The sequence below is a fragment of the Athene noctua genome, chromosome 2 (genome assembly GCF_965140245.1).
Source record: "Athene noctua chromosome 2, bAthNoc1.hap1.1, whole genome shotgun sequence".
NCBI classification, from domain to species: Eukaryota; Metazoa; Chordata; class Aves; order Strigiformes; family Strigidae; genus Athene; species Athene noctua.
This window is the reverse complement of record NC_134038.1, coordinates 120401424-120420735: the sequence shown is the minus strand read 5'-3', so window position 1 is coordinate 120420735 and position 19312 is coordinate 120401424. Positions and strand designations below refer to the sequence as shown.

The 19312-nt window shown below is 42.4% G+C and overlaps 2 protein-coding genes across 14 annotated transcripts in view; one reads left to right on the top strand and one right to left on the bottom strand.

Moving 5' to 3' along the window:
- Window positions 1-1961: 1961 nt before the first annotated feature.
- Window positions 1962-17299, bottom strand: LOC141957876 (microtubule nucleation factor SSNA1-like). Of its 11 annotated transcripts, XR_012633194.1 has the most exons (6): window positions 17155-17299; window positions 16432-16604; window positions 15657-16113; window positions 9445-10266; window positions 8762-8834; window positions 4013-5075 (listed from the first exon to the last, which is right to left on the bottom strand). XR_012633194.1 is itself a non-coding variant. In XM_074900066.1 (4 exons), exon 3 carries the CDS (start codon window positions 16042-16044, stop codon window positions 15700-15702), a length of 345 nt encoding a protein of 114 aa, XP_074756167.1. In that variant the 5' UTR covers window positions 16045-16113; window positions 16432-16604; window positions 17155-17299; the 3' UTR covers window positions 4013-8834; window positions 15657-15699. The 11 variants fall into 11 exon arrangements, 3 of the variants coding, with proteins under 3 accessions (XP_074756167.1, XP_074756169.1, XP_074756168.1); XR_012633196.1 differs by lacking the exons at window positions 4013-5075; window positions 9445-10266 and adding an exon at window positions 1962-2419; XR_012633192.1 differs by having other exon boundaries at window positions 4013-8834.
- Window positions 17300-17526: 227 nt separating this feature from the next.
- Window positions 17527-19312, top strand: part of WAC (WW domain containing adaptor with coiled-coil) — a 63150-nt gene continuing 61364 nt past the window's right edge. The window contains exons 1-2 of one of the 3 annotated variants that reach the window (XM_074900065.1): window positions 17527-18081; window positions 18226-18262. In XM_074900065.1, coding sequence (XP_074756166.1) covers window positions 18041-18081; window positions 18226-18262 — 78 coding nt within the window. In that variant the 5' untranslated portion in view covers window positions 17527-18040. The remainder of the gene's footprint in view (window positions 18082-18225; window positions 18263-19312) is intronic. The other 2 variants (XM_074900063.1, XM_074900062.1) reach the window with 2 other exon arrangements.

Below are 19312 nucleotides of genomic sequence, written 5' to 3'. Positions count from 1 at the left end.
TTGGCCATTAAATGACTGAGAGCTCATCCAGACATCAAGTGCTCCTGTGACAGCAAAAATCCTCTTGAAGAGTTGTTCTCATTTTTCTCCCAAATCCAGAAGACAACTGAGCTATAAGAATGAAGAAAATGTTGAGTCATTTAGGCTAGCAATGATGCAAACACAAAGAAGAAAGCCCTGGAAGGCAGCGCCGTGGCAGAGGGGACGACAAAGCTGGGCACTGTCACTGCTGAGACGAGTTCAGCACAGAAAAATGTTTCTGGAATGCATATGTGATTCCTCATCCCTGGCTCATTGTTCGGGAACTTAGATCAATACCACTGCAGCAAAGATCCCCAATGAGCTGAAACAAAACAAAACATGCATTCACAGGAGCATTGCTGTTCAAGAGCATGCATTTCTCAGTTAAAATGAAGGTCAGTCATAAATTACATCTCTGATTCCCTCAGGATTTCTCTCTCTTGCTCTGTTTTGGAAGTTTAAGACCCCTTTGATATTTGAGCAAGGCCTTTCCCTTTGCACATCTGATCTTCATTATGGTTTATGGCAATGGTAATTCTTTACCTCCCCAAGGCAGCAATTTTGAGAAGAGAGAGGGAAAGCAAGTACAGTATGATTGTTTAGGAGAGAGGCACACTGCATAATGTTTTAAACATTTCTCTGTTTTATAGCTGTGTCTCTTCCCCACAGATGACCCTTGCAAACAGCAGCACTAATACTGAGCTCTTCCTATTGGAATGTCCCATGTCCATCAGTGAAATCACTGTGTCTGGAAGCAGAAGAAATCCGGTTGCATATTTATGTATTGAAACATGGACTTCTGAAAAATAAAGTTGTGGTTTGGATAGATTTCTGTATGCTTTCAATTTCCTGGTGAACACAGAGTAATCCGGTATCAATAAGAATGAACCTTTTTCTTCTGTCTGTAAAGCGTGGTGGGCAGGTCTCAGGGGTGTCCCTCCTCACCTCTCTCCCACCTTACAAAATGAAGGGGAGAGTTCTTGCTCAGTTTCTGGAATGCAACTTTGTAAAAGGAGGGTCAATCAGCTTTGTGCCAGTCAGAATTGCCAATCTGCTAAACCAAAAATACACTGAGGCTTTGCATGAAGGAATGGGATAGGTGAAACTGGGTCTTGTACTTCTTTTCCGTGTATGCAAAAGACAGAGGCAAATGTTCCAGCTAACAATACGTTGAGAGCATTTGAGACAATGTGAAGGTGGCAGAAAATGTTGGATGCCAATTTGTTTTTTCCTATGGGTGGTATGAGGTAATTTGTTACAGACAATTGCAATTAAAATAGGATTTTTCATTCTGTTTGTAATAGATACTTCATTCTTTTATTGCTTTCACTTCTCTGTCTTGGTTATACTGTGAGCTCCTCAGGTTTGTTGAGCCTTTTCACAGAGCTTGCAGTGTGGAGGGCTATTGAATATGAATAACTGTTCTTGAAACTCTGACACCATCAATCTACTCCCAAACAAAAAGTATTCTTATAGACTTGGGGGGCGATTTACAAAATTATTTAATTGCCTTTCAGGCACTACAGATGACATTCTGTTAGCAAAGACAAATGATGGATAATGGTTTCTTGCGTAAAGGTGACCACAAATATGGCACTGGGAAGTGCAGGCTGCTGGCAACTTTTGCAAGTCTGGTGTTTGATTCTGGTGCCTGGCAGAAACATAATAGGAAGAATTGCCAATGATCTTTTTTGCTTGCTTGTTTGATTATATAATACATTTTTAAAAGCTTAAATGTGTTTTTAAATGTCTATGTGCATATTAAATGGGTCTTCCAGAGTGTGGTAGAACTTTCCAAGTACACACTGTATTTTGCCGTGAAGATACCAAGGAAATGTGATGCACAAAGGATACCTGTAACAATTTCCCTGAAAGAAGGAAATTTCCTAACTCCTCATACATAAGCCTTCCCTAAAAGTAATGCAAAACTTCTGCAGCACAGGGGAGGAACAAAGTTGTACCAGCTCTCACTGTTCCAGTGACACAACGAACATGCTCAAGGAGCATTTTACAAGCCAAAGTTTCCACTTAGCCAATGCTAAGGAAGGGTTCAACGTGGGATTTTTCCCTTCGTTATTTCAATTAGACTTTCAGTATTAACTTGGAACATACAACTTGCAAAGAATACCACGTGAAGGAAAAAAGCATTTATTGCATTTATCTGTACATTTTCACTAAGATGCAAAGGTTGAAGAGTTGGGGGCCCTCCAGTCTGCCTGGGTAGCCAAGGATGAGAGTTGAGGGAGTGGGGAGGCCCAGTGCTTCACTGCCAGCAGCTGGGTGGGTGCCCAGCCTCGAGTGGTGAACGCTGCAGGAGAGCTTTCCTTCCCTGTGTCGTTCTCTAATAAATCAGCCTAATTATTTGAATGAAGAGAGCTGCGTCCCTCTGCTGCAAACCCTGCTGGTTTACAGAGAGAGGGAAGTAAATAAAAAGGAACAATGTTGGCTGCTGCTGCGGGAGGGACGCAGGGAAGGAGAACAATAGTCTTGACTCTCCTCCCCGCCACCACCCCGTTGTTGTTCAGAGGGAAGAAGTGGGATGGCTTCATGCACACCCCTGGAGTTATTCCAGATCAGAACTGAAATCAGATGCTGGGCTCGTCAGCATCTGCTGCAGGAAAAAGCAAGTAAAACAGAGGGCAGAGACATGTTGTTTTCAAGGCTCTAAGAGAATGTTGCTAAGGAAAGGATGGGATACAAGGCTTTGCAATGTCTGTCTGAGCAACTAACGCACTATAAATACCAACCTGAGCTCCAATAGCAGGATCATCTTAGCTTTATGTCTTTGGATTTTTTTAGAGTAAGAAGGTAAATTTTAGTTTTTGAGTTAAAACTCTACAAATTTGTCTCTTAAAAGATGTATTTTGGTTCCTTTTCTTGCCCTGTGTTAGTTTAAGTATTCTTGCAACTGGGAAAATTAGGAACTTGTTTTTCTGTAATGAAATCTTAGATTCTTACTTACTACACAAATCCAGGAGATGAAGCTTTAAACAAACCACAAACTACCATGAGATTTATTATAAAAATATGAGAGCCAAAATTATGTGCAGCCCTACTCATTGTTTTCTATATTTTTGTCATGTTCCCTCTTACTGTCCCCTCTCTGTGATGACTGGAACAAATCATTCAGGTCTAAATCGCATTATTATGATACCCACAAAGCCTCCTTGCTATTGTGTGGGCCAAATTAAAAGCATTTGTTGAGAATAATTGTGGAATGGCATCAAAATTCATCTTAATTTTGCTGAGGATTTTATTATTGTTATTGTGATATTCTTCATGTAAGATAGTAAACGTTTATGTTTTATTAAAAAACACTGGAAAAATTAGACAATTTTGGCAGATTTTGTGATGCTCTCTTCTCAGGAAAATTCTTCTGGATGTCTTCTCTTTTTCAGTGTCAGTTTTACTAAAATGTCTTCATCCTGCCCTTTATACAGCATACTTACTTCTATCTTTAGGTCCAGTTTGATAAATTATTCCATTTCTAAATCCCATCTTCAGTATCCAGCTAGATGTTGTGAACATATTTTTGGCCTTTCAGACTCCGAACAAAGCTCCATAAATATTAGAAAACCCTTCTGTTCAGTCATCTTCCCATTTACCTTTCTTGTATTCATTTCCATGAGCGAAATATATAGTGAGGTTAGGAGACCCCCTAGACCCTCTCTTTCAGCCCTGAAACTGCTTGTTCCTCTAACATTTCTGATTCTAGGGAACATCATGCCAGGCTGCTATTTATTCTGGCAGAGGAGTGGCCGTGTACTGCTGCTGTATACCCTCTCTTCCAGGAACCAGCAACCTTCCCTTCCCCTGCCATCCTGCAGGGCTTGCAGCTTCTGCTGGCCTGGGAGCTCCAGATCTCAGTCCCCAAACCAGACTTTGCTCCAGGACACCTGCAGATCACATTGGGGCTGGGTGGGAAGAAGCTTCCCTGACACATCCGAGTAACACATAGCAACTGTGGAAAGCTGGGTGAAGTTACTAAAAATAGTAAGAGAGAAATTTAAATAATCATGTAAAGAAAGTGAGTTGTGTGTTACAGCACCCATAATCATGGATTACAAGAGTGCCTTTCTTAAAGCCATCATAATTGCACCTTATTTGATTGAAGTATAACATGGGGCAAAGTTTTCAACAGAACTTTGACCATTACCAGCTTCTAGCATTCAAAAAGACATACATCAGGCCAAGCACAAAGTGTGAGATTATCATTAAGTCATGGAAAAGATCTAGAATTATTTATATTTGCATTTCTGAGCCTTTCATGCTTTTGTGTTTTAAACCTTTGCTTTACAAGGAACAGAAATAGAACTTCAAAGGGGGGGAAGAAGAACAAAGAAAATGCCTTGATTTCAGGAGCCAGGCCTTTGAGAAATGCACCAAGAATCCTGAACCTTGAAAAACCAGAGCTTTAGCAAGCAGAGCACAAGACCCATTAACTTTCAATAAGTCTTGTGGTATAAAATCTTCTTGGGCACTTATTACATTCTTAGTATTAACTCAAAACTTATTCCAGAATTTTAAAATTAGTTTTGTTACCTTCTTCACTACCATACTTCAGCACTAGAATCAGAAGTTACAGATATGGAAATTCAAAACTTTGAAATCCAGTAACACTACACAACTACTTTGGTTGGTATTAGGGGCTTTGCTCATGCTAATGAGATGATTTTAACTACAAATTAAATCATAACTTCCCAATGTAACAATCCCAATGTAGCAGAGGTAGCATCAAGTAGCTTGAGCAGCATATGCATACACACACACATTTACTTTTATTTACACTTCACACAGAGTAGAAACAGAGAAGTGACTCCCAAATCCTTCTGGCTGCCTCAGTGTGAGCCTGGCTGGGGTGTTTTCGTACAGCATGCATTGCCATCATTTATTTAATCACCTGGTCTCTCCCAGCACCCAGAACACGGACCCTTGTCCCACAGTCCTTGCAAAACCGTCTGGCTTCTTCATGTGTGGTGGAAATGACAGGCTTGGACGCTGAGCTGTGCTCCGAGGGTCGGGGATCTGAACAGGTACTGCACTTAGAACCTCTCCTGGATGAGATTATCCAGGAAAAGTACTGTTAGCCAAAACAAATGATTCTTGATACCTCTTTAAAACATTTGGCTGTGGTTTCCCACCAAACAACCAAACACAGAAGTTATTTAAAACAAAAATGTTCATGTAAGGTAATATGGGAAATTTTAATTGAAGTCCACAGAAGTCAAATTATACCTCCTGTCTGCTCAATCCTGACTTCACCAACACCTGAAACTATAAAATACATCTCAGCACAATCAAAGTTAAAAGGGTATTCTTAATGTCCAAGAACCAAGCTTCACTCCAGCTACATCTGTGTAGTAATACATGGCATACTAAGCCAGGGGAAAGGACTTTTAACTAACAGTTACAGACAAGTTTCCTACCTATATAAGCACCAATATGCACTGCTTTATTAAGCTTATCTAAAATAAAGAATGTACTTTAAACTGAACAGGTCTGAGAAAAAAAAAAATCCGTGTTTTGGACAGGTAGCACATGCAACCAAGAAACTGCACAGAGGAGTGCAACTACTGGAAGAATAATTGGTCTGCAATGACAAGCAAATGCAGCATTTTGTTGTTTTTCCTTCACCTGCGATGGCTGCCAGCTTTGAGAATTTGCGTGATGGAATTTTTTCTGAAGGAAAAATAGAGCTCCCACAGGGCAGCTTTAGCTTTTCTTGGAGCAAACTGTCCCATTTATTATTATTCATACCTTTAAAGAGAAAGAAAATTCTTTCTCTACTCAGCTTGGTAATGACATAGGAGGGAACCAGTAAAAAAAAAAAAAAAAAAAAGAGGGGAAAAAAAAAAGCCCTCTCACTTGCTACTTCTGCAAGCAGCTCCACTCAATTCAAACTAAGGCCAGCAATTTTGTCCTTTTGTGTTTTTCCTCCTCTTTGATGGAGGCCAGTACCAGATACTTCTCTGCCCCAGGTTCTTTCACTACATTATCAGAAGTTTGCCCTTTCTTTGTCAGAGACTAAATGATGCATGCTAATTAAAAAAAATAGAATTTGTCTGGTCTGGAGGAGCCAGTTTGTCACCAAGACGTTGCTATCAGTAAATAAAAACAGAAAGCTTTATGCAAATCAACAGGATTTTAGCCAGTGTGGAAATAACTGAGCTACTGTCCTCTTTCAGAAGCTGTTTGCATTCAGTCACCCCAGACAGCAAGAAAACCAATTGTTCCTTAAAACGTTATAGAAGTCTGTGCAGACACTGTTGGTACCCAGAGATTTCACAGCATGAAGACTTTTAATTGCCTCTCCTTCCTCTCTACAGATGAAGGCATCTGGAATGTTTATCTCTAGCGCACCTTACTGGGGAATATATTAATTTGTAAAATAGTGCAGGACTGCAAAGAAAACTGCTGAATACATATGATGTCTTGACATAACTTTTTACAAGTAGCCTTACTGTGAGAATACGCCCCTCTATCTTAGCATGTGTTTATTATTTTGCAATATAGGTTGTATTCAGAGCTTTGAAGAACTACATAGCCGACCTATAAAGGCTTCCTCCATGAGACCACTGGTCTGCAAGCTTCAATATTATATTTCTTTTTCCTCTTTTTAATTTCAAGTTACAGTCTTCTCAAACACAATGCAATCATTTCTGGAAAAAACTCAAGTAACTCTGTGCATAGCCTAATACTAATTAAACTAAAGTATCCCATACAGACCTTCTTTACTTGCAGAAGACTATAAACAAAGCCTGCATTTGCTGAGACAAGGATATTCTCATCAACAAACATAACAAACTTCTGTTCTTTAATCTCCACAGAGTATCAGGAATGTCACACTCCATCCATCCATCACTTCAACCTGAAAGTCTTTTTAGGATGGGTTTTTCATAGGATGAAACTCCTCTCAGATCAGGTGTCTGTTGTTTCTCCACCATATAATATTCTTACACTGTCATAATTTTTGTAGCACTATCAAACTGAATGAAACTTGTTTATCTTTGCAAACAATTTTTCCAAGTGTGCCGGAACATGTCTGGAGAATATGTGGAGAATATGAAGATACTGAAAGTATCTCTGACCCACCACATGGCAGAAGAATAGTGTGCTTCTGGTCAGCAGCTTGGGATAACTAAAAACATGGTAAGCAAAGGGCCAGAGGATAGGGCTACAAATGAGGGTTCACATAGTAGCAAGAGAGCAGGGGGACAGCTACTGAAAGCAGAGGATACACAACCTAATGTAAGTTGTTAATGACCAGCCTATTTAAATTGTCCTTTTTGAAGGAAGACAGTACTGAAATACTAGTTTCTATCAAGAACATTCCATAATTATTAAAATGTTTACTATATTTATATATTTTTAAAAATGTGTATATATATTTATTGTGATACATGAAATAAAAGAATACTGCTGGCAGGTGTCACCTATCCAAGATTAAAGTAGTTTTTAATCTGAATTAATAGAGCTAACTTCTTTTCCTTATAGAAAAGCCCTATATCCAGCCATATCTCTACAGTTCCTGACTTGCCATGCTACTTCAATTCCATTAACTGAAAACAAGCTGTGGTAGAATATGGTTGTCACACAGCCTATTGCTGTTCTATGTGGTCAGAATGCTGTTATATAGTCTATATGCTGTTATAGATGGACTAGAATTCAGATCCTTCACTGTATTTAAACAACAAGGAGTCTCAATGTCTAAAAAACCCTTCAGGTGTGTTGGTACAAACACCTGTTGCTCATATGCTGACTAGCATAAGGTAGTAAGCCTGGTAAAATGAGACAGAACAGCTGGGTCTGTAAAGACAAGCTATCTGAACAAGGTTAGGCTTGTAAAATTAGCAACTATTCACTAGAAAAATCTTTCTGTTCCTCTGACCTATCTCCTACAGTCAGCTCCCAAACACCTATGAGTAGGGGTTTGGAGAGAGCAGGTCTGGAAAGTGAGAGAAGCTGCTCTGTAGCTGGGATGCTCTGTCATGTTGGATGTATCTATGGGGAAATGAGTAATACTTTTAACATCATCATGACACTGCATGTGATGTGAAGTAGTAATAGCAAAAAAGTATGCATCTAGTCAGTTATGTCTATCCCTTCCCCCAACACACAGGTTGAGAATGCATTATCAGGTTGGTTTATGTCAAACAGGATGTGAATCCCCGGGAAACAGTCCAAGTCAGAGCATTCAGTTGAGGCTGAAAAAGCAAAGCCGCCATTCTCAGATCTGTCCCTGATTTGGGGCAGATTACTACCGAGTGTCACTGCCTATCGAGGGGGATAAAGATATTAACATTCTCTGTAAGGTACTTTGTTATGTATTGATTGGAAGCACTTGTTTATGTATCCTATATAAATATATATATATATATGTATATACTCGGCATTTTAAAACACTTAAAAATAAAAACAGGACAGCATAAAACCAAATCTTGTTTCAGTTGAATTGCAGCTGTACAGGTAGTTTCTTTCTGACATTCCCTAAGAAAACCCATATATTCACAGGCACAACATGAATGTATTTGGCAGAGTGCCACAGGAGGCCTCAATGGAATACTTCATTAAAAAACAAACAAACAAAAAACCGAAAGTACATTCCAAATTGAACAAGGAACACTTGTTGCAAGTCATTTAAACTACTAAGGAGAGCCACTAAACTTGCAGCTTGACTGAAGGATTAGACAGCATTTGACCAGGAACTTGGTGTACTACACAGCAAATACAAACCACTTACAGGCTCACAGGCTTCAGCGGAACTCGGGCATCTGTATTTTTCCCTTGGCCACGGGTTTTTGAACAACTTGAATCTAAAGCAAGAACAATTTAGGCTTCAGAGAAAAGCTCCTAACAGGAACAGGGATTTTAAATACATATCCTTCTCATGGTGTCATATCTAATGTTGCATGTCACTAAAAGACAGTTCTAATTCCCTGAGTTTTAAGAATAGAAACAGGCTATACTCTCTAGCAAATCCAGTGACTCCTGAGTGCACAAGATTTCGTAAGTGTGTCCACATGGTCCATTGCTTTTTGGCAGGGCAAATTAACCCTTAATGAGCCCTGTACTGCAGCAGCTACACTGCTTTCAGCTGTACCTGAGCTCCTGCATTTAAAGATAACCCGACTGCATTTAGGTATCACATTCCCTGTGACCGACAGCACAGACTGGGTTTTGGTTTTTTCAGCTTGCTTCAGTGGACTTCGCAACAGTGAACTGTAACCATTATAACCACTTAGTTTGTCTTGTGACATTTTATCATGAGCCAGGCTAACAAAGATGCTCCTCTCTTTCCACAGGTGGGTGGTCTCTGCTAAAGAGGCAGCTCCTCTTTTGCCCCATGCCCCCCAGAATGAAGTAATCGTTCCCTTCATGCTAGCAACAACTCTTGAGGAAGAACCAGTATATAATCAAAAGTACCTTGGGTTTGTCAAGTACAGCAAGTAATCCCATTTACTACTGGACAGTAAGCAGCACAACTCCAGAAGGATTTCTGTTATGGAACAACTGCATAAGCATATGAAGAATTACTGCTAGATTTTTGTTTTCAAACACGTGACAGAATATGATTCAGCCCTGAATACTAACTATATTTTTAAAAATGCATCACAGGAGTCTAACTGTCATGCTGATTTTCAGCTCAAAGTGTTCTTACTCTATAAAGAGAGGCTTTAAAAAAATTGAAGCTTGCAGAATATGAAAAGGATTTTGTCTCTGGAACTGAGACATGCCCAATCAGAATGGGTCTCAAGTTGTAGCAAGTTGTTAATAACCATATAACAACAAAAAGAGATTACTACAAATAATAATTTTATCTAATTCTGAATACAGATAGGAAGATTTAAAAGCATTTAGGAAATAAATTTGCTATTTTTTTTACTGCATTCAACTAAATTAACCATATGAAGTGGTTTAATAAGTTACAGATCTATCAGGGACTACAGTGGAAATAATTTTTTTAAAGTGTTCCCATACACCACATATCAACGGAAAGCCTCAAGCTCACTACAAGTGCTCTCACTGGAGCATGAGAAGCTATGCATATGAAGCTCAAAAAATAAAACCTATGGAGATTTAACTTTAAAATGCTCCATGGCCAGTATATTTGGTATCATAATTTTAAACATTTTTCAAAGTAAGTGTTAAAAATTGTTCAACCTCTTACTTTGTTTTACAGTCTCTACCTAATACTTCCATCTTCTTGACTTAGGCTGGCCACTGCAGGAAGCTGTGTCTCTGCCTCTAAAAAGATAATAAATGAGAAAACTCAACACCATTATAAATCCTTCAGGGCCAAGTACATATATTCTATAAAACACAAGCGGTGGTAAGCAGAGAGGAGATGTCACCTCATATAACATCATATGCCTTGAAATGAGGCATGAGCTGAACTGAAGGTCTCACCCCAGTCAGTGGAATGATCAACCCCACCTCCAGAGGGGGACTGATACAATTTTTTTCAAGTGCCTTTTCTTGAACAAGCTCTCAGTCTACAGATGTCCATTTTCCTCCAATACAGATGAATCTTATTCCAAGAATAAGACTATCCCATTTATGACATTCAAATTCAGAATGAGAAATATTACCAGCTTTGAATGATGTAGCAATAAAAATGCAAAGATTCGACACCATTATTTTCAATGCTGCTGCTAAATAAGATATCCAAGTTTATACTAAAATTTACAAATTTCATGTAGTGGTTACCGCAGCATATCAACAGTCAAGTCTAATAGACAAAATGCAGATTGTTCCACCTCACAAGATCTTGTGAAACTACTTTTAAAATCACTACAAGATGGAAGCGTTTTATTAGCTCCACTTCTTCTAACATCAGATTTCTGCAAAATCAAACTACAACACTGAACTATTTTTCACACAAATCCCATTAAGTTAAAGCTATGAATGACCAAATAATATATACCTCTCCATCCTCTTTTATTAACAGCTAACATGCAAGTAAGTTGTGTCACCTGCACACACATCTGGTTTTTTTTACAGCTAGATACTGCACAAAATTTCATCTGAAAACCAGTTGAGGAAGACAATAATCAAGGACTACTCTGGGGCAACTGAAGTTTAAGACAGAGTTATAAAGCAGTAAGGGGCAAAGAACAACAACAAAAAAACCCAACCCACAACATTCCCTGTTTAAAAAAAAAGGCACAAAACAGTCACCCAAGAAGCAGACACAGTCCTTGATTCACTCCTCCTGCTGTAACACAACAGACACCAACAAAGCAATCGGTGCACAAACTCAACCAAAAGCTAATCTGTCCTTCCCCCAATAGGGAGAACAAGGAAGATACAAATAATCGATATTTAAAGACACACATACATTAAAAACAAAGCTAAATGATCCCTCTGATCTTATGAAAACCTGTCTATCCATTCATTAGAAAAAACCCAAACAACTAAACAACAAAGACACACAAACAAATCAAAATTAAAACATCTGTTGATGTTTCTCCACTCACTACCAAAAAGGAGGGGAAAAAAATTCTTATTTAAAAAATCAACTGTTTTATCTGCTTCTTACATAAAAACCCAAGAGCCCCAGGTTTACTCAAAGTTAAGGATAATTTCAGCAACTGCCACAAACTACATCTTCTAACTCAAAACTTCTCCTAACAAGCAAAACCATCTAAGCAGTAATAGATACTGGTCTTCTTCACAGGACTCATCTACATGAGGAATTAACTTTGATCCTTTGCTAAATTAAATTTGATTCTTTTGCTAATAATCTTCTGAACGTTCTTGTTCCAGAATTAAAGAGTACCTTGTTCCAATTTAGCTTAATACACTTAATCTATTTGGAGTGAGACAATTTACACCACAAGAGCTAGATGGAACTGAGATACTTAATGCTGTAATTGCAATCCAAGATCCAGTCACCTGGGTTTAGATTATAGCTTGTTTCATTGTTTGAATGGACAATTCTTCAGGAGTTTGAAGACGCCTAGTCTTTCTAGCCTGAAGACTTCCTAGTTCGAGAAAACAATCTCTTGAGTTCACCAAGTTGAGAACCAAAAAATTGCCACCCGTCTGCCTCAGTTCTTTAATGTCAATCTGACATACACACAGACTGCATCTAGTACACTGAGGGTTCAATTCCACAGCCTCCTGCTGGAACTTGCCATCGTGCAGCTGAGCATGGCAGTTTGGCCAGAAAGAACACAGAAACAAAAGGTAGGCTGCCTCTGTAGCTTAATTGTCAGTGGACTTCAAGAAGATGGGGAAAGTCCAGACTTTGGGTGAACCTGATTTCTAAAATTTGATTTATTGGGTAGCAGGAACCACAGGTAGCAGCTCAATACAAGCACACTTAAAGCAGACAGAAATTAAGAGGAGGACCACCTCTCTATCACACCCACTCATGCTGCAAACCAGGACTCCATATACATGCTTTATTCTCTGCCCCTCAAAAATTAAGGCCCAGCCCTGTCCACTCACCTCCATTCCTGTTACGTGATCAGAAGAAACTGCATATGGGGAGGTACCAGAACCGAAGGGTAAGCATCTCCACAGAGAGTTATGGATAGCGAGCAACTACTTGTATATGGGACTTCACCCAGTGGTTTGTACGATCACTTTCACAAAAAATTACTTCAAAATACCCCCACAAGCAGTTTCTTTGGTAACCACCAAACTCTATCATACATAATAAACTTAGTTTATTTGGCAGGAGTCAACACCCAAATATTTTGAGAAACTCATTGATCACTAGAGCAGTATGTGCTAGGTACATATTTAAGAAGTATTGCTATAAAAGCAAGGAATCATCATCTCTCCTCTGGTTATGTACTGGTATTTGGAAACCTGGTGGAGATTCCACTGCATAAATTCAGAAAATTAGACCAGTGTTCTAGATGCATTTCACTGGAGCTTTGAATCAAGTACAGGTAGGAGTTCCAAAACCTTATGTCTCCTTCCATACCAAATAAACTACAAGACATCCAACAGAGCACTTCAGATTAGGCACTACAATCTGGTAACCTAAATTTTTGTCATTAAGGTTCCTAGATTGTAAGCACTCAAGTAAATTACTTGATCTAACCCAGATGTCATATAAATTCAATATAAAAAATTAAGTCAGGAATAGGTATGATGCCTTAAGTTTATAACTTAACTCATTTCAGGCAAACTTTCTGTTGCAGGCTAGCCCTACAGAGCTGCTGTAATCCGCAAATTATCATTTCTGTTCCAGCAAAACTGTGTATTAATTTAGTTTGCATGCCCTCTATTCTAAACAAACTGAAGCTAAGAAAAGGAATTTATGTCAAGATTTATACTACCTGAAAAAGCAGTGAAAAAGGTTTACCACTTCAATAAAAGGACACTGTAAATTCATTTGGGTCAATGCAGAATATAATGGTAAGAGCTATTTTTGAGTAACAACTCTGCAGCTGCACTGACTTCACAATGACTGTCACAGTGAAAGTTATTCTACAAGTAGGCAAGCCACAGAAATAGGACATTATTGTTCTCCATTTCTGAATCTGAATCTAAACAGAAATTTTATAGACTAGGATCACTGAATGGAATTCTAACAACATTTCAACTTCTTATTTGAAAGTCGGGAGGACCCAGTATGTGTAAATACTAGGCAAGAGTTATATTTTTCCCTTAGTTTTGTAACTAAAAAATTCAAAATTCAAACATCTCCAATATTTTAGTTTTGATACCGTAATAGCTATACTTAGATGTAATAATGGTCGTGAAGTAGACTTCTTTAAACTTACAAGGCTTCTCTAAAAACTTCAGATTTTTACAAGTGGAGCAAGAGGCATTATTTATAATATCTGATTATTCTAAGGCAAACAAACCTGTAAATGTTGTCCAAGACTTAATTGTACTGTTCCCTATGAGCTTTCTATGATGCAATTTTTTTTTTCCACATAGACAATTTCAAGTTCCCTTCTAGACAGAAAGCAGTAGTTTACATATGGAACTCTAAAAAAAAAATCTTGCTCTTTAGTTAATACCTTTTTCTGAGTCTTCCTATTTTGATGTAAATTAGTTACTACTACCAGTCTAAGGGAAGAGAGAATGCCAAGAAACATCCAGTCAAAAAAATAACTTTTTTGCTTTTAAATATAGTAACATTTTTGTGTCTCACTTTGTGTTTCACTTTAGTATAAGCAAAGAGTCCTGAATACTGCAGTACTACAACAGCAGTACCCCCGAGATGATCTAATTTTACCACCTCAGCATTACTTGAGGGAAGCCAGTGGAAATGCTATACAAATAAATTGTTGATTAGCTGAGTCACACTAACTCCTGATGTATCATGGCAACCAGAAGAACCTAAGATTTGCTTCATGTTACTGGTAACGAGCTACTGCTGAAACTATTCACATCTACATACCCTTTACACTTGCACCTGAGAGACACACAGTTATCAAGAAAGGAGATTACAATTGCACTTGTTTCAATTTAGTTATTTGGTATAGAATGAAGATTTGACTTCAAGATAAGTCTTAAAAATAGTTACTGTTATAACACATGAATAAGCAGGACAAAAAGCATGTGTATATACACACACATAGAGTTTTAGTAACTACTAGAAACAGGATTGAGGTTTCTGCCATGCTGTTCCCTCTCCCCCAATGTCTAAACTAGGTTCTATTTTAACCTCATCTGTAAGAATGCCTAACAGTGGCAAACTACTTGCAATCTCATTTTCTACTCTCATCTTTCATTCGTACTTATTTCTCAACATTCCAGGCTGTTCACTATTCTTTACAATTGCATTACAATTATTTAGTAGATCAGTATTGAGCTAAAGGGCATAAAAATATGGTTTCAAGAAGTTTTACTATTGGCTTTTAGCCATGATCTCTTCTTTGGCCTTGTATTTAACTTTCAGTACTTTTGATTAAACACCAGCAGTTTTGTCAGGCCTTCTAGACACTGTTGAAATACAGTCATCTTTTCCTTATCTGTAAGTGGATTAGTTGGTCTGAGCTTACATGGTGTAAGCTTGCAACACTGTGCCCTGCACATAGGAGGCATGCACTTGCACCAAACCCTGTCTTTCGCTATAGCATGCCTCCTTTCTAAACAAGGCTTTTGAGTATAGCTTCAGAAAATGCACGAACCATACACAGTCCTACAGTTTAAGCCTCCATACACTGCATTAAGTCATGTTCTCTCACCTTACCCCACCATTATTCCATATGCAAGAGATGACTGTAAACAAGGGCTGTCTTTGTGCATGCATCGAATAAAACTCCAAACTCCTAGAGGAAGCTAAATAGTTTGTTTCTATTTGGTCCCCAACAGTAAAGCCTAAGCATTTGGGAAGTGAAGTAGTATCTGATCTACTTGCATCCACTAGTTCTCAATCAAACAGGAATTCACTGGTAGCCATCCGAAGTAAAACACGAGTATTTTTTCCTGTCTTCAAAGAGCCTTGAGGCATGTCAAAAACTGACAGTCTCGCATCTGTCTCAGCTACCTATTTGGCATACAGCTTTGTAGTGTTTAAGAATCAGATTTTTTTAACAGCAACTTTATTTCACCTATTTCTAGTGCATTTAAAAATAATAATAAAACATACAGAAAGGTTGGAAGAAAATCCCTCTCTGCTTATACTGTTGTTGTAAGGTTCTATGGCTAGCCACATTTCTCACCTAGTGGAATTTTAGCACCGTGGAGTCCAAACATTTGACCGTTTCATGTTACATTGGTTTTCAGTTCTGGCGTATGCTTTAAGCTTCCCACTTCCTTCTTCAGAACATTAAGTAAAGTTCTAGAACTATCCAAAATCTTCATATAAGCAGCTTCAGTTTCAGCAAGAATTTTTTCAAGCTCATTCCATGAAGCTACCTTTTGGGCCAGGTTTTCACATACACACTCCAGTTGTTCACTCAGGACTTGGATTTTATGCTGGAGTTTACTTTTTTCCTCTTCTGCTTGCTGGATTTGTTTGTTCAGCTCTTCTTTTTGCATACGTAAGTCTTCAATGCATTTCACTAGTTCATTATTGTAACCCTGAAGAACAGCTCCCTGCTGAGTCATCCTCTGCTCCCCTCCCTGAGCTCTGCCACTGCTCCCTGAAGTCCCCTCTCAGCAACAGCCTTCTGCACTCTAAAAAAAAAAACCACCAAAAAAGAGAAAGAAAAATTATTTAAGAGAGTTGCCATAGCTGCCATGAATAATGATACACCAGCACAGACAGAGCCATGGGGAATGATGCTCTGTTTAAGGTTAAGATGCTAGTTCCGAGGTGTGCCACTTTTCTTCCCTTTTCAGGAAGGGGGCTGAACAAAATTCGGCATCAACACTGTACCTTTACTGCAAACTGGTCTCTCTTACGATACTCTCATGGCAATGCTCAACTCTAGTATCAAAATACTTCTATTTTACAGTATCTTAACAGCGTTTTGAATAGATGATGCTTTGTACCTCAGACTTCGAGGGTTTGGTCAGAAATAACTGAATGACCCTTCTTCGGGAGAAGGCTCGGCAGTCTCCAGCAGCAGCAGCAGCAGCGGCGGCACCCACTCGGCCCCTGGTGAAGGGGATCTTCCTCTCCAACTGAGCGCCAGGCATCCACTTCACTGAGAGCCCGGGGCCACCTGAAACAGACCGATCTGGCTCTGCGAGCTACTCACGGCCGCCGGGATGACAACTGTGGGCGTGTGTCGAGACGCGGACGAGTCGTTTTCCCGCCGCAGGCGGCCGTCAGCGCCCCTCACCCTTCGCCCCTCACTCACACCACCCCCCGCCACGGCGGCGGTTTCACCGCGCCCAGGCCGCTCTGCCGCCAGCGCCTCACTCCCTCGGCGGCCGGGGCTGCGGGAGCCTGGCGCCGTCTCCTCGGGGGTCGGGAGCGGAGCCCCGCCACCGCGGGGCGGGAGAAGCCGGCGCTGCCGCCGCAGGGGCCCGGGCGGCAAGGCCTGACCCGCGCCACCGCCTCCCCAGGGACATTTTAACAACCTCCTCACCGCCGAGCGCTTCCCCGCAGAAGACGAGCCGTACACAAAATGGCTCCTGCCTATACATCAAGTCCCTGGGCGGAAGGGGAGGAGGGGGTAGGTAAGAGGAGGCCTTCCCTTTCCTATCTCGCGGCCCGGCGCCGCTCCCCCCGCCCCGCCGCTTCGCTCGCAATTCCCCTCTTGCCCCCACCTGCCTGGCGTTCCCGCCCTGTCGGCTCCCACCGAGAAAACCGGCTGCCCCCGCCGAGGCGCTGCGCGGCCCGGCCGAGCAAGGGAGGCGCAGCGCTGCCGGCAGCGCGGCCCCAGGGGCGGCGGGGGCTCCCCGCGGCCAATCAGCTAGGCGCGCCTGGCCAACGGCCGCTCCGACCGGCAGCGCCTCGGAGCCGCCGGGTGAGGGGTCACGGAAATACCCGAGCGTTTCCGAGCGCGGCGCCACCCCGACGGGAGCGTGAAAACATCTCTCCGGAAATAACCGATGTTTTCCGAAGACAGGTAGCGCTCGGGAGGGGAGGCCGAGGCGGGCCGGGCGGTGGGGGGAGGAGAGTTACGGAACGAGCCGATGTTTGCCGAAGGCAGAGACTGAAGGGCGTTGGGCTCGCGAAGGCAGCCGATGTTTCCCGAAGGCAGAGTCGCCCGAGAGCAAAGGGGACAGAGGGGACGGAGCGTGTCGGAAAGAGCCGAAAAGAGCCGACGTTAACCGAGCGCGGCGTCGCCCGAGTTTCCCGGATGTAGTTGGAGGAGCGGCGGCGGCGGCGGCGGGCGCAGCGGGGGGAGGAGGCGGCCGCGGCGGCAGCAGCAGCGACGGCGGCGGAGTCCGTGCTCTTGGGGTGTCTCTGCGCGCGCGGGGCCGAGTTGCTGGCGTCTCCCCTCTCGCTGTGCGCGGAGGAGATGGGCCCGTGAGCGCTGCTCCCAGCCGAGCTGCCTGAGCCGCCCCCTCCCTCCCTTCCCCCCTCCCTGCCCCCGGTCGGCGGCGAGGCGGAGCGCTGCCTCCCCCTCCTCCCCCCTCGGCGCCTGTGGCCCGGCCGTGGCCGTCCCCTCCTGGTCCCCTCACACTCACACACACAGGCCGGGCATTGATGGTAATGTATGCGAGGAAACAGCAGAGACTCAGTGATGGGTAAATCCCTTCCTCCTCTTCCTCCTCTGCCCCCCTGGCCCCGCGGGGTCTCCCCCTCCCCTCCGCCATGTTTGGGCCCCCTTCCCCGGTGGCCGGTAACGGTTGTTCGCTAACGTCTCTCTCTTTCTCTCGCTTTCTCTTTAGCTGTCACGACCGCAGGGGGGACTCGCAGCCCTACCAGGTACCTCAAGCGCCGGCCGCTAGGCCCAGGAGGAGGAGCAGGGGAGGAGGGGGGGGGGGGGGGGGGAGAGCTACTCCAGCGGAGGCTTCGGCCGCCGCCGCAGGCCGCGGTACAACAGACGCCTCGGCCCCGTCCCCCGGCGCCGTTTCGGGCCCGAGGGGAGCGGAGGGGGGGGGCGGCGACGGCCGCGCGCTGGGGAACCGGAGCTCCGGCGCCCGTCTGAGGCCCGCGGGGCCCGGGCGAGGAGGAGAGGCCTAGTGCGACCCGGGCAGGGCTCGGGCCTAGGAGTCGGGGAGGGTACGGTACGAGGGGCGGGAGAGCCAGCCGGGGTCGCTTGCACTGGAGTGGTGATCCAGGGGGAGGTGAGTGTTTCCCTTTTAAAAACAAAAGGCATCTTGTTCTTCCCCCACCCCCCTCCCCAAGTTCTTTCTTCTCCCCAAAACTGCTGCTGTGGACTGTAACCTGAGCAGGGCATGGTTTTAGACCCTGAATAACTGGGGTTGCCAGTAAGGCTTAATTTCTGCAGTTGCCAGCTGCTAGGCATGTTCAGAAATCATCAAATCCTTAAGTTGCTGACAGTAAGCTCAATTTCTGTAAGGTAGTTACTGTATTCCTTTGCTGTCTCTACTGAAAAAAAAACAGTTCTCAGGGTATGTATCTGAGGAATGCCTTATATTGTGATACTGCTCTCCTTAGGGCACAGAATTGAACTGTTTTATTACATTTCTGTGTGTTTGTATCACTCTGAAGTGTAATCTGACAGTCCAAGGCAGCTGTCGGTGACAGTTCATGTGAATGTAAACACTTGCCACTTAGGAGCTCACACTGCAAAATCAGGCAGGTCAAAGTGAGGCTGAACATGCAATTTTTTTGGTAAAAACTTCAAAATGTATTGTCACATGTTTTGGGCCTCCAGAATTCTAGGGTTTTTTTAATTACATCCGCTACAGGGTTGCTTATACTGAAAAAAACATTGAAGTTCAAGGTAGTGGTGAAAATGAGGGACCGTGACTACAGTATGGAGGACATATTCAAAGTTTACACTGACTC